General features: G+C 51.8%; 5 protein-coding genes across 5 annotated transcripts; 2 read left to right on the top strand and 3 right to left on the bottom strand.

The window, feature by feature from the left end:
* Positions 1-15: 15 nt before the first annotated feature.
* GNI_098510 (hypothetical protein) lies at positions 16-288 on the top strand (the record flags this gene model as incomplete). Its single annotated transcript, XM_011132766.1, has 1 exon — positions 16-288. One exon carries the CDS (start codon positions 16-18, stop codon positions 286-288), a length of 273 nt encoding a protein of 90 aa, XP_011131068.1.
* A 222-nt stretch (positions 289-510) lies between these two features.
* GNI_098500 (hypothetical protein) lies at positions 511-1,501 on the bottom strand (the record flags this gene model as incomplete). Its single annotated transcript, XM_011132765.1, has 2 exons — positions 511-649; positions 687-1,501. The coding sequence occupies 2 exons, from the start codon at positions 1,499-1,501 to the stop codon at positions 511-513; spliced, it is 954 nt and encodes a 317-aa protein (XP_011131067.1).
* A 253-nt stretch (positions 1,502-1,754) lies between these two features.
* GNI_098490 (myosin F) lies at positions 1,755-7,772 on the bottom strand (the record flags this gene model as incomplete). The annotated part of the gene is made up of 1 exon (XM_011132764.1): positions 1,755-7,772. One exon carries the CDS (start codon positions 7,770-7,772, stop codon positions 1,755-1,757), a length of 6,018 nt encoding a protein of 2,005 aa, XP_011131066.1.
* A 2,497-nt stretch (positions 7,773-10,269) lies between these two features.
* On the top strand, positions 10,270-11,853 carry GNI_098480 (tRNA-dihydrouridine synthase; the record flags this gene model as incomplete). Its single annotated transcript, XM_011132763.1, has 1 exon — positions 10,270-11,853. One exon carries the CDS (start codon positions 10,270-10,272, stop codon positions 11,851-11,853), a length of 1,584 nt encoding a protein of 527 aa, XP_011131065.1.
* A 165-nt stretch (positions 11,854-12,018) lies between these two features.
* GNI_098470 (putative diacylglycerol kinase) lies at positions 12,019-13,405 on the bottom strand (the record flags this gene model as incomplete). Its single annotated transcript, XM_011132762.1, has 2 exons — positions 12,019-12,911; positions 13,069-13,405. 2 exons carry the CDS (start codon positions 13,403-13,405, stop codon positions 12,019-12,021), a joined length of 1,230 nt encoding a protein of 409 aa, XP_011131064.1.
* Positions 13,406-13,995: the final 590 nt, after the last annotated feature.

Below are 13,995 nucleotides of genomic sequence, written 5' to 3'. Positions count from 1 at the left end.
AGCATTGTCCGATCCATGCTTGGTGCAATGCAAGACTTAGTTAAGCAACTGCATGTTTTGGAGAAAATGCTGGGATCCAGGTACAAAGGCCACACTGCCTCGTTGGCTGCACAGACTGCCCTCGCTGCCTTCCTAGAGACAGAAGTACACACGACTGCAGAGACGGTGGAGCAAGCTATCCTCCTAAACCAAACGGAGCTCGCAGAAAACGTCGAGTTCCTTAGCTCCTATGCAAACCTGCAAAAGCTCGTTGCGGACTTAGATAACAGCGGAGAACACCCGTACTAGTTTTATCGCAGATCCAAGGGGTCATAGATCGAAAAGTCATAGACCGAAAAGTAATTGACCGCAAAGGTCTTAGACCGCAAAGGTCGTAGACCGCAAATGTCGTAGATTGCAAAGGTCATACATAGGCCGGGGAGCTAATGGGAAGAAATCGGTGTGTCGGCAGTTGAAATCGAGTTACCAGCAGTTGAAATGGGCAATCGAAATCGTGTGCACACACACTTTTTAGTCTTTGTTGGATGACTGAAGCTCAGACTTGTACTCGTCTAGACTGTAAATATGGACGTTGCTGATTTTATTGACACGGCCGGTGGAGGCACCGCCGCCACTGTTGTCTTCTCCTCGTCGTCGAACGCGTTTTTTCCTACAGAAGCATTAAAGTATTGGCGTGATGTACTTACACTTCAAGCTTTTTCATTTTATCTTTGTTCCTCATATCTTCCATAATAGATTTCATCTCGGGTAGTTTGATTTGATTCCATATCTCCTTGATATCATGATCAATGTGAAAATTTTCATCAAGACATTCATAGTCCGGATTATCAGATGAAGGTCTAGCTTTATTATACAAAGTTAAGTTTCTAAGAACAGAACAATTATCACATTTATTACCACGATTATCGTAGATACTACAAACAAATCCTGAGTCATTATTGAATGATTTACATTTACCGATCTTGCCTGTTCGTATAGCTCTAATTTTATGTTTTTCTAACAACTGATTTATCCAATCCGACATTTTAGGATTAGAATCTAATAGCTCCTGATTTATTTCTAATCCATTTATGGATTCATTTATACCCTTCTCTAATGAATCGACATTAATGTATGATTCATATGGTGAACGGAATGACCATTTTCTTTCTCGATTGTCATAATTAATCCGACTATTCTTTCTTAGAATTGAAACAAAGTTAGGATCACTAAATAACTGAACATAATATTGACCTGTATAAATCTTGCTTGGATTCGAACCTGCGGCTAAAGCTTGTTGCAAATCATATGTTGTCATAGACTTAGAAGAATTACGTAATATATCTTGACATCGTAACAAAATCATACCCACCGATTGACCCTTCAACAACTGTTCTGATACCTCACGGTCATCTAAAGGATTAACAGAATAGAACACACACACGCACACACATTCCTGGTGATAACACATTTCTGGTGATAACACATTTCTCGTGGGATAAATCATACCATAGTCAGCCATCGAATTTAAACGGCAAAAAGAAGTATAATGGCGGCTGTCTCGAAAGATTAAAAACATCAACTAACGTAGACCTGTCTTCAACATAGACCACAACATGGACCTGTCTTCAACACAACATGGACCTGTCTTCAACACAACATGGACCTGTCTTCAACACAACATGGATCTGTCTTCAACATAGACCAGTCTTCAACATAGACCACAACATGGACCTGTCATCAACATCACTTGATGATAATCGGGAAGTTAGTTGCTAACTTCTCCAAAGCTTGATAAGTCCTACAACGTCGCTTGAAGCAAGAAGTGATTTTGTGTTAGTTGTAGTCACCGACAGGGTCGCATAGCTATGTCCTTTAAGTTCTTCGACGACTTCAAAATCGTTGTCATTAAATGCTAAGACTTTGAGTTTATGATCCTCACTAGCACTAATACAAACGCAATAATCTTCCTGTCGAATAAGACAGGAAGTGATTGGTAGACAGTTATGTGGATTCTTAATTCGTTTTTTAACGACGACCTTGTTGATTGAGCAAGATGTTAGTCCGTAATTGATCTGGCAGGTTATAATATAATTATCTGCAAGATTGACTACTAGATGGTTAGGTGCACCAGGTACGAAGAGAACACTGGTAACAGCAGATTGTGTGCTGCCCATACTGACTTTATCAAGGTACTGTAATTTGCTGTCTTCACCTACTTCATAAGTAGCGATGGAACCATCCTTAGTACCCGCAAGCATATTTAGTCCAGCCACATCAAAGCAAATGGCCCTTATTTCACTATCCACTTTCATACGCTGCACCACCTGACCCTCTTCGGAATTAACAAGACGGATAACACTCTTCGCATTAGACGTGAAGAAACATTTCGGATTGGTAGGCATCATCTTTGCCACCAAAATCGGTACCGAATCAGAAAAGATCTTTGCCGGGTAACCATGACGATAATCCCAGAAACGGACACTGCAATCCACGGAGGTAGTGATGAGATACTCGCCTTCCTGTGAAAAAAACATTGATGTCACCGCTCTCTCATGTCCATCCAAAGGCTTCCACAATCGAACATACTGCTCTGGAGGCTCTCGCCATTCCTTCTCAATGGCGTCATTAGCCTCTTGCTCAAACAGGTATGGACCAGGCTCATACTTTTGCCTCTCACGCTCTGTCATCGCCACCTTAAACGCGTACACTGCACCTGACTTTGTCCCCGCACACAACAGGAAAAACCGTCGTGTACAATGCACTGGCGCGAAACATACACATGTCACCGCTGCCTTGTTCGGCACCTGCATCTCTTGCCATACAGACGCGCTACTACCCGTCTTCGGACTCGCCACACCCGGTCCGGTACCGACACTCGAACCTCCAGCTGCCACGGAACCTCCGTGGCCCGCTGCGTGGCCCGCTGCGTGGGCTGGGGGCAGGCTGTCCTCTAGAATACCGTAGGTCGCCAGGCCCGCCGACTTACGAGGAAACCCGCTCTTCGTACTCTTGCCGTTGCCGCCGCTAAAAAGCGACGGGATCATATGAATCAATTCCGTCACGGGGTTGGAAGTCTTGTTCCGACTCCCAGCTGACTTTGGCGTTTTCGTCCGCAGTGTCTCCTTCAGATCCTGCAAAGATTTGACAAGACAAATCTTCTCCGCCGATATCGATTTGGTCGTATGTTGCAACCATGGCAAAATCGCCGAAGCCGGCGCCAGATTCAACGCATACTCCTTAGCACAATAGTTTACAACCGACGCATCCAGCTTCCTGTCCACCAAAATCACTCGCCCTACGGAACCTTGCGATGAAACCTTGGACCACACACGTGTGTGCTCCGCACTTTCCAAAACCGGGTTGAAAAATACAACAGTAGACGAACGCAAACGAGTCGGCGACGGCTTATACTCCGGCGTGTCCAACAACTGCTCCATCTCACCAGGACGATACAACGCAACCTTCAACGTCGACATAGTATTGTCTCTAACGAACAACATGTCCAACTCCCGCTTCGGCTGTTTCTCCGTCTGACCAGTCTGCGCGTTCTGCACCGACTCAGCACTCTGACCATCGGCGGGTGGCGGAGTCCATAGCGGGGCGTGGGCAATGGCTTTGAGCCGGTCCATGTTCAGCTCGTCATGAGTTATATGGCTCGTCAAATGTGCGACAAAGACGTTCTGAACCAGTGCCTCCAAGTCACTGCAACAAAACAGAACATCAGGCAGCGGTACTTGGCCCTCCTTCTTCAGCACCTTCAGGACGCAGTCGAGGTACTCCTGATTGCCGCCGACCTCGGTCCTCAGAGTGTTCTGGAGCGTCTCCAGTTCTCGGCGCGCATGCGTTGCCTCGGCCTCCAGTTTCTGTCGCTCGGCTTCCCACGCTTCATCTTCGCTGTCGGTGGAACTTACGGCGCCAGCGTCCACTGTTGTCGCCTGTGCTGCCGCCGGTTCCGCTGCCGCTGTTTCCGCTGCCACTTCCTCGGTCCGCGGAGCCTCCGAATCTGCGCTGGGGTGCCGATGGGTCTCTGTAGGAACAGTCGTGACCGGGGATGTACAACTCTTACCCTCCTCACCTGCTGCTTTTAGTGGCGTCTTGGACATGTCTCGTGTCCCGGCCTCGTCCACAGGACGTCCGCCGGAAGCACCCGCTCGCGCCCGCGCGTCAATCGCGCCTGGGCCATCTTCATCTGATACCTGTCGGGAAACATCGCGGGAAGCATCGCGAGAAACGTCCGTGGAATAGACGCTACCCGTCCCCCGGAATTGGTCAATGAGCTTGTGCAGTTCCGCAACCTCGTTCTGCAACCGTTGAATCGTCTCCAAATCCGCCGCCCTCGCAACCGGGCTCGCGACGGCCCTGAGGGCGGTGGGGGTCCCACCGCCAGCGGTGGGAGTCCCAGCGACTGCGTGGGCGGGGGCCCCAGCGGAGAAAGTCCCGGCGGTCGGTGTTCCGACCATGCTGGCCGCACCGGGGGCCTGTTGTAAGTCCTGTATTGCAACGTCGGCGGCGCGTAGTGCCTCTTCAGAGACTCGTAGAGCGTCTTCGGCAGAGTGCCGTGCATTTTGTGCTTCGTGAAGAGCGGTCTGTGCGGAATCGAGATCAAGTTGAAGTTTTTTATTCTTGAGTTTCAGGTCGGTCAATTCTTGACCTGTGGCGCTGTTGAGAGCCTCCAATTGTTGTATCCTACTCTTGGCATCGGTGAGCTCCTTTTGTAGGTCGTTGACTTTGTTTTGCAGGCTGGATGTGTTCCTTGCCTCCGCACGCAATTCCTGTAGTTTTCGTTTTGCGACGAGACGTTTCTGTTTCAGTTGGATGGCGACGATGGAGGCGTGAACCTTACGGTACCAGATTTGCTGGCATCGGGATCGTAGCCAGGCTTGGAGTTTAGTTGCCGCTTTGTGCTCTTTGAGATTTTTGACGTACGCTCGACCTTGGATGCCGCGTATACGTCTCTGGATGGCGGTGGCAGACTTGTGTTTCGAGCGTTGGCTAACACGAACCAAAAAGCCTTGAGCAATCCGTGTTATGGTGAGGGCTGCGCGCGCTTCACGCCGCAGTTGTGTTAAGGTTCGCGCTTGCCGGCTTCTTACCGCACACTGGATGGTCAGAATCGCCTCACGCGCAGCCACATACCATCGTCGTGTGCGCGCGCCATTCCATACTGCCTGAATCTGTTTGACTGCCTCCTGTCTGCGTTCTGCGCTCTTCGTTGAGAGTACAGCGTACGCCTGTGACTTGAGGAAAATCATCGTCTCCCCAACCGCCCAAGAATAGCCGTCGCCATGGGGTGCTTTTGGGATATTGTAAAACTGATCCAGGCTCTTCAAACACACAGTGGCCCTCTCCCGGTCACTCATGGAGCCTGATGACTCGGTCTGTAGTTGTTGGCGGAGTTGTTTTGGTAGCAGACATCGATAATTCTGCCAAAAACTCACATGCGTATCTCGCACTGGGTAGCCAGCTCGACTGACTTGTACGGCTTGCAGGACACCAGCATACCTCAATTGTTCAGCCACAGACGGTCGATGGAACAAGTCCGCTTTGTTCTTCGGGTTTGGTTTAACGCATCGAATGAAATGGGGGTCTGTTTTGTCAATAGTGTCCATGAGTGAATTTAGTTGATTTCGGAATTCGAGAGAGACAGTCATAAGCTTCTTCTTGGTCATCTTACCCGCGGAACCTCCTGAGGCGGCAGGGGGATGTCCTCTGTCCAGATAGTTGTTGAACAGATGGCTAATAAACCTGTTTTCGCTGGCCTTGATACAGTCCTGTATATCTACTCCAAGTTGGTCTCGATTCTTATCCAGGAAACCTTTGGAACAATAATTAACAGGTCCTGCAAAATGGTCGACTACAAACCAGTCCTGACGGGTCTTGATAGGCTTAAATCTTTTGTGCGTCTTGTACTGCTCTTTCAGCTTACTACACAGACTCTGATCGCTCCCTTTAGGAATGATACATTCCTCATCCAGCATACACAGGATAGACAACTTGTTGGTTGCCAATAAGTCGACACAATCTTGGTTATCCGGGAAGTCAAGAGGGTCCCATTGAATGCCTTCTTCTTTATACAGTACTTCTTCGCACTTGAAGATAAACATGTTAAAGAATTGCTGGAGTCTTTCGTTAGTGTAATTAATACACAGTTGCTCAAATGAATTTACATCGAAGCATTCGAAACCGAAAATATCTAAGACACCACAAGACACTACAGATGGTTTGGAGTGGACGAGTGTATTTGAGTCAGGACTTGATTCGGCTGCCGAGGTATCGGGGGTAGGGGTGGCTATGAGGTCTGAGTGTTCAACATTGCCACTACGTCCGATGGATGAATTGGTAGCTCGTACGATGCGTTGGAACATCGTGTGATACAGGGCTCTAGCTAGAGCGTCTCGTGCATCTTCCGCTTGGTCGACGGTAAGACCTTTGGTGTACTTCTCCCTTTGGACAATGATCATACGAGTCGTGAGTGCCTTCTCTAACAAATCCGGCTTGACTCCTAACAGTCCCGACACGGTCTCAAGGTTCTCTCTCATTGAAGCGTCTACCTTACAGGACTCCACCGATGGTCCACTTGAAGAGAAATAGATGCTACCCAACAACAAAATGGTCCCCAGTAACTGCCACATATGCTGCTGCTCTTCAGGCGTAATCTGCACGGTCGTCATGGCTATGCATGTGCGCTTGAACTCATCCAAGTCATCTACGCCTGGAATACTCACACAACCGGAACATGATACGTACCGATTAGAAAGCATTTCTTCGAACGATGAAAAGTCGTATGTCACTGGCTGGGCCAGCACCGTATTCATCACCTTGCCTTCACCGTTCAGACCGAGACACTCATCAACCATTTCCGGCGTCAAGGTGAAAGTGGGGCCCAGGCGTACAGCAGCTGCTAGCTGGTAAAAGGCGTGGAAATTACGCTCATTCAATAGCTGTCGACATACACGTACCGTCTCCAGCAAGTAGGTGTGGATTTCGGCACCGGAGAGTCGTCCTATCACACCTGCGTACTTGATGCTTTGCTCAAGAGTAAATTGCATCTCAATAAATTTCCCGAAACGGGAACTGTTGTCATTGCGCAGTGTCTTGGCGTTACCGAAAGCCTCCAATAATGGATTTGATTGTAACACCTGATTCTCGATAGTAGACTTTTTGTCTTCTGAACTACCGGCCATTGCGAGCAACTTCATTACGAATTTCGTCGATTCCGTTTTTCCCGCACCCGACTCCCCAGAAATGAGAATCGTTTGATCGTTCCCTCCCGACTTCGCGGCACCAGTCTTACTTCCACTCGCAGTGCCTCGACATAAACCGTGATAGGCTTCTACGGCTACAGAAAACACGTGCGGTACACGTTCCACAGAGTAGACTTGCTCGTAGGCCTTGTCAATATAACGCCGCAAAATCTCATCATCGTACAACCCACGAATCCGTTTAAAAGGATTCACGGCGATCAGGATGGGACCAGTGTACGTGTAGATGGCATCCGCATCAAACCGCCCGTTCAGCGAGTTAAGGATTGCTGCCTCATGCAAGTGCGTCAACTGAGTCAAGTCATCCAACGACTGAATGCCACTAGACGTCATCACCTCGTCGTTACAGATCAAAAACTCCTCCGGCACCGCTACCACCTCATCCGTCAACTCGAGCCGCATTTCGCGACCGCCTTCCAACACTTCGCCCTTCACCCAAACCTCATCACGACAGTCTTCCGGAGCACGGATCCACACCCGCGCCCCCACTGCCACCGACGCTCCAGCAGCCTCGACGCTGGTTCTCATTTGCCAAAAAAAAGTCGAACTTCTCCTCTCGATTATACATTCCCCACGCATTCCCCGTACTCCCCCTTGACTGCCTCTGCTGTTGGTTGCCCCTACCTCTACAGCTTGATCACTTCCCAACAACCTACCTCCCTTCATTACAAACTCGCCCCCTTTGTCTCCCTGCCTGATTAACCGATTCTTTTGAGATTCGCGCGCACGCGCGCGTGTGTTTGCGCACTCGGAAAATGTTGGTTGGGTCTGTGGCTAGGCGGTCGACTGGCCATGAGTTCTTCTGTGCAGGGAGACGTAGAGGGATCCTGAAACAACTGACTAACACAAGCACAGAGATTTGGGGCTGTCTACTTGGCAGATTTTTGTTAATAATCTTTATAGTGTGAAACTTTGTTGCCGGTCTGGGAAAACAGTAAGTAAGGCGCCACTGCTTGGTCCTGCATGGAGAGGGCTTCACTACGGGCGGCGGTGCGTGACGGGAGGGGGGCAGCTTCACTGAATGGCAACCCTTCTGCAGTGATTCCAGCGTGGGCTATCGTTCTTATCTGCATTGCGGCCGTCATCTTTGTCTTGACTCCACTCTACTGTTTCTGCCGTACAGCATGTGGATGTCTGTCGTGCTTCTTCAAGATTCTTTGCTGTCCCTGTAAGTGTTGCTGCAAGGCCATAGGGTGTGCCGTCGGCGGTGATGATGACTCAGACGAGTAAGTGCTAACCGTTTGCCGGACAATCCGGTCACATAACCAGAAGGGGTCTGATGACTAGAATATAAACAAGAAGACGAACAAGGCGATGGTGGCTTCATCACAGTGAGTGGCAGATTAGAGAGCGACAGGATGGGGTGATTCGGTTATCAAGTTAGCTGGGACGAAGTATATTGAGGCTCAGGACCCGGCTGCAAGGCTTGATTACGAATCAGGTGCATAGGTAGCAGGTGCATTCGTAGCAGGTGCATACGTAGCACGAGCATACGTAGCAGGAGCATAGGTAGCAGGAGGTACATGGAGAAGTGACAATGCTCCGTTTATAGTCGAGGACTCTGCGAAATGCTCAAGGACTACAAATCTTATGTGGGAACCTATCTCTTCATGCTGTTCAACTTCGAACGGCCTTGATGATCTGTCGTGAGACGCCAAGGTTGTGATCCCAACAGGATCGAGATGGATTACAGATGTCCGCCGACAGTGTGTCCACCAAGGTATCGGAGTTGTATCGCATTTTTTAATAACACCAACAAAGAGTGTGTTTGTTTCGTGCTTTTTGAAGATCTGGGGTTAGAAGCAAGCCTAGAGACCAAGTAAGTCCAGAGGCGATTTAGTCAAGGAAAAAGTCTAGAACCGGAATATATGTTAAAAAGGGCGGAGAACTTCATGAAGTGATGGCACCTGAGCTGCCTCTCTTTTATCCCATATACAGTAGTGAGGATGATGATATGGTGTTGAGATCTATCTCTGATGTTGATGATGGCCTTTGCAACCGTCCCAGCGGACCGTGTCTCTTAGTACTAGCCGTCATATGTCTGTTGCTTCTTTCTCTCGCGTTGTTACTTACGACGGACTCGTCAACCTCCCTGGCCCTCTGCGCAATAATTCTAGTCGCACTGTGGATCTTTGCAGCCACCAGCTCAGTAGCGGCCAGCGGCTCAGTGACCACCACCTCCGGGGTCAGAGGGCCTTTTGCCCCTCGCTTATTTGGAACTTGCTTGTCCAGGAACTGGTGCGCCGGAAGGCCACGGCTTCCGGATAGCATAGCTAGAGACAGTGTTGTGGATTGGAACGGACATGCCGCGACATCTAATGTATTGTTCCTAACGGCTACCACCTCCCTGTTCATTCTATTACTCATTCAATATCGAGACTTAACGCTTTACAAACGTGAGCTCCACTCCCTTGTCCCGCTGTACATACGTCGACTACACCCCCTTGTCCCGCTGGCCCTGGTCCCCGTTGGTTCCCAAGCTACCCCGGTGGTTCCCAAGCTACCCCGTTGGTTCCCAAGCTAGTTTGCGCAGCTCTCTGGATTCTTCTTCATGTCTTTTACTTTCTCCAAGTATTGAATAGCGCGAAGCGAAGCGAGGCTGCCGTCGACGACTTCGGAGGTCGCAGCTTGCTCGAAGCGCCACTTGACACCAGCTTGCTGCGAAACTCTTCCACCACCTCTTCGCTTTGGCTAGACCCAGAGTGGTCACCACCAAGACCAAGCATTTTCTATCTCGACTCCGGAGATCGCCAAGATCTTTGACCCTTAATTAAGCCAGAAATGCGTGTGCACACGCGTGTGCACACACAAATTCGTGTTTGCGCTTCCCGAAACAGCACAACACACACGTGTTTGCCCCCGGCCGGTACCACACGCGTTTGCGGAGGCGTCGCCTACGGCAGTGGACATCAGCCAAGGCAACAGAAACAAGTCTCAGCACGGGTTCAGACGGCGAGGCCTCTGACTTTTTCTCCGGAGCTGCTGCGACGAGATGGCTGCGGATTAAATTTGAAATTGCGCCAGCATGGGGGCCGAAGAGTCCGACGCCCGTGATTGCAGCGCGCCGGCGGCCGCGGTGGAGTGGGAAGACCGACAGCACCCAGCCCCCCTGGCGGAGCACTTGCACCTGCGCGGGCCAACTTCCTCGGGGCAGGTGTCCTCGGGAAAGGGCTCCTCCGGGCAGGCGTCGCCTGACCCGGCGGGAGGGTCGAAGCAGCCGCGTTTGGAGAGCCCGACCAGCGTCCCTACATCTGGGAACCCTAAATCTGGCCGCCCTACATCTGGTAGTACAGCTTCCGTGGGCGGAACCTCCGGGGATGAGTTGCCTCGCAAAGGGCACTTATGGTTCGGCCGGGTGGACTGCGAGTCGGTGCAGCCGGACACGAGTCGGCCGTTGGTGCAGGTGGCGCCCATGCTTCACTTGATGGACCGGCATTTCCGGATGTTTCTTCGGCAGTTGTCGACACGCGCCCAACTGTGGTCGGAGATGGTCGTGGACTCCACGATTTTGCACGCAGAGGACCTTGAGCAGCACCTAGGCTTCGACGCTCGCGAGCATCCGATCGTGTGCCAGCTCGGCGGGAACGACCCCGCCAGCTTGGCCGCCGCGGCGCAGGTCGTCCGTCGTTGGAACTATGATGCCGTCAATCTCAATGTAGGCTGCCCCAGTCACCGCGTCGTCGCCAAGGGCTGTTTCGGCGCCGTTCTCATGAAGACGCCCCACCTCGTTTCAAACATTGCCCAAGCCATGATCCGGGGCCTCCAAGCCGAGGGCGCGGAAGCGGAGAAAGCTCCCGTGCGGCCATGCCCGGTGTCTATAAAGACGCGCATTGGACTCGATGGCTCCATCGGCGGCGAGTGGTTGGAGCGGAACATTGCGCTTTTCGGCGCGTCGGGCTGTCGTGACTTCGTTATCCACGCGCGCGAAGCCAAGTGCGGCCTCTCGCCTGCCAAAAATCGATCGATACCACCCCTAAACTTCGACGAGGTCTTTGAACTGGAACGCAAGTTCGGCAGCCCGGAAGGGTATTGTGGCTACGGGGCCGACGCGATCGGCGCCAACTCAGTCGGTGAGCACCCACTCGGTGGTGCGGAGGGGGCCGCGTTTCGGCCTTACCGGTTTAGCATCAACGGCGGGGTGCAGACGTTGGACGAGGTTTGGGCTCTGTTACACGTGCCCTCATATCATGACAGCAGCCGTTCGGCGCTGGACGGCGTGATGATGGGACGCGCCTGCGCTGACAACCCTGTGGTGCTGGCAGATGTGGACCGGCGAATATATGGGGACCGCAACCCAGAGACGGCGTATTCTCGTCGCAGCGTCGTGGAGGGATACATCCAGTACCTGGACACCGGAACGAGGATGGGTCGTGCTCCAGAGGAGGAGGTTACGCTTGAACACTCTTTCCGCTACCTCCGACCCATCTCCGGCCTATTTCATTCCACTCGTGCGAGCAAGTGCTGTCGCCAGCTCATCGACAAAATCGCGCGCTCAGACCTCGAGAAACCACAAATCAAACTCGCCCGTTTCCTCAATGAACTAGACAACAAGTTTCCCGAACTTCTCGTCGCACCCCTCGTCCCCGAGGAGGCCCGCGCTGACCAATAATGTTACCAGAAGTGGTGACCAGGCTGTGGTTAGATGGACGGGGCGGGAGCGACCGGACGGAAGGCTTGGCTGTCGCGGTCGAATGGTGGGTTCAGTGAACCCGGTCTAATTATAGTTTACGTTTGGTTTGATGGCGGGTTTTTGACCAAAATGATTCGAACCAGGTTACAAGCATAACAGAGAAAAGGCCGACCATCCCTGTCTGGGGTATTGTTTGGCAGAAAGCTTGGAAGTAAATCTTTGTCGCATTATCTCATGACGGCACGATCCGTACTTATTAAGACTTTGACTCGTTTTGCGTGGTTTATTTGGATCCTGTAACGGGAGATGTGGGGATGAAGATGGTGAGGGCGGCGGCATGGTGAAGGAAGGGGTAGGGGAAGGGTACTCTTTGATTCGATGTCCGATGTAAAATTCCCCATCGACTTGGAAGTAGACTCGGGGAGTTCTTCTGCCTCTCCGTCGTTTCTTGAAGGAGATGAGAACGTGCTTAGCGCTTTGGGTCACTCTCATTCCCGAGGAAATGTTGGGTGCTATATGTTGAAGATTCGCTAACGACAATTCCAACAGAGACCGAAATGCTACGACTTCTAGTCGGGCATCGCTGACTCTCTGCTCACCGACAGCCTGGTTAACGGACTGACCCACGGCTCCCTCCATAAGAGCATTCCAAATCTTGTCACTAAACTTTCTAACTATATAGGCGTCAGATATTCGAACATCAGACGCTGAAACGCCAGACACCGGGACGCTAGACACCGGGACGCCAGACACCGGGACGCTAGACACCGGGACGCTAGACACTAATTCAGCTCCGGTCCCGCTATGCGGCGTGTTGGCAGCTCGTGTGGGACCGTCAGGGCTACGATCAGTACTGCCTGATTTTATTTCGGGAATGGGTTGGCACTCCGAGCCGGCGGAGGGAAGACTCGGTGGATTAACCCAATCTTCCCAACCCGGCAAGGGTCGATCCAGTCCACTCTTGCCAGCGGACGACTTCCAAATATCTAATCCACCAGCGAAGGACGGTATATTCAGCATGACCAAGGAGACACAAGCTAAAGGTCAATTATATGTCGTTCGTGTGTTATCAATAGACAGTGTGTGTTATATTACGTAAGAGGATGGGTGCGCCGTTTGGTCGTTTGCAGTTAAGGTAGTTTTTCGTGGAGGGGCACCAACAGATCGGCATCCACTTTTGGGTCGAGTTATTACGGACGTCGATGTGCGAGATCCATTCGTTGACGTATAGGCTGCGATGGAAAAGAAGTTTCTTGAGGCCTTCAAGGACGTAAGCGGCTCGGTTGAGTAAAGCGCTATCCGTACGATTTCGGTCGAAACCGATCCCGATTCGTGACTCGATCCCGAGACTGAAGTAGTTGACCATGTCCAGCTCAAGTTGGGTCTCCTTGCCTGGCCGTTTCTTCCTCGACACAGGGTCGATCGTGTCGAAGTGCCCCGAGGGATGCGTTGCAACCTGCACTTTCCACACGTCACACTCGATCTCGCTCAACGCCACCCACTCCTGAACAGAAGACACAAACACCTCCATCGCGCTCTGGCTCGCCAACGCGAAGTTCTCGTTCTCATCGCACACCACCCGAACACGGCCATCCAACACGCACACGCCTCGACAACAACTCGACAAAGCACCACCACTCACCTTACTCCCACCCTCACTCACACCACCACTCACCTTACTCCCACCACCACTCACCTTACTCCCACCACTGGCCTCGCTCCCACCACCACTGGCCTTACTCCCACCACCACTGGCCTTGCTCCCACTTCCACTGGCCTTACTCCCACCACCACTGGCCTTGCTCCCACTTCCACTGGCCTTACTCCCACTGCCACGGGCCTTGCCTCCAGTCCCAGTGTCACTGGCTTTGGTCGTGACCGCTTTACCATCAGGAGAGCCACGTTCGAGGCTCAGACGGGGCCGCGATCGGTGACCGCAAAGGGATTGGTAAGACAGCCCGCGGCACGCGCAAAGTCGTTGCCGGTGCCGAAGGGGACGATTCCGACGGCAACTTCGGGTCCGACGGCGTGGCTGCGGAGACAGTTGATCGCCCACATGAGTGTGCCATCACCGCCGGCACAGAGCAGCCTGCAGCGGACTCCGCGCTGTCGCGAGACCAG

This window comes from Gregarina niphandrodes, assembly GCF_000223845.1.
Source record: "Gregarina niphandrodes unplaced genomic scaffold scaffold00020, whole genome shotgun sequence".
Taxonomy (NCBI): Eukaryota; Apicomplexa; class Conoidasida; order Eugregarinorida; family Gregarinidae; genus Gregarina; species Gregarina niphandrodes.
Note: the sequence above shows the minus strand (reverse complement) of the source record. Positions and strands in the feature narration are given on the sequence as shown.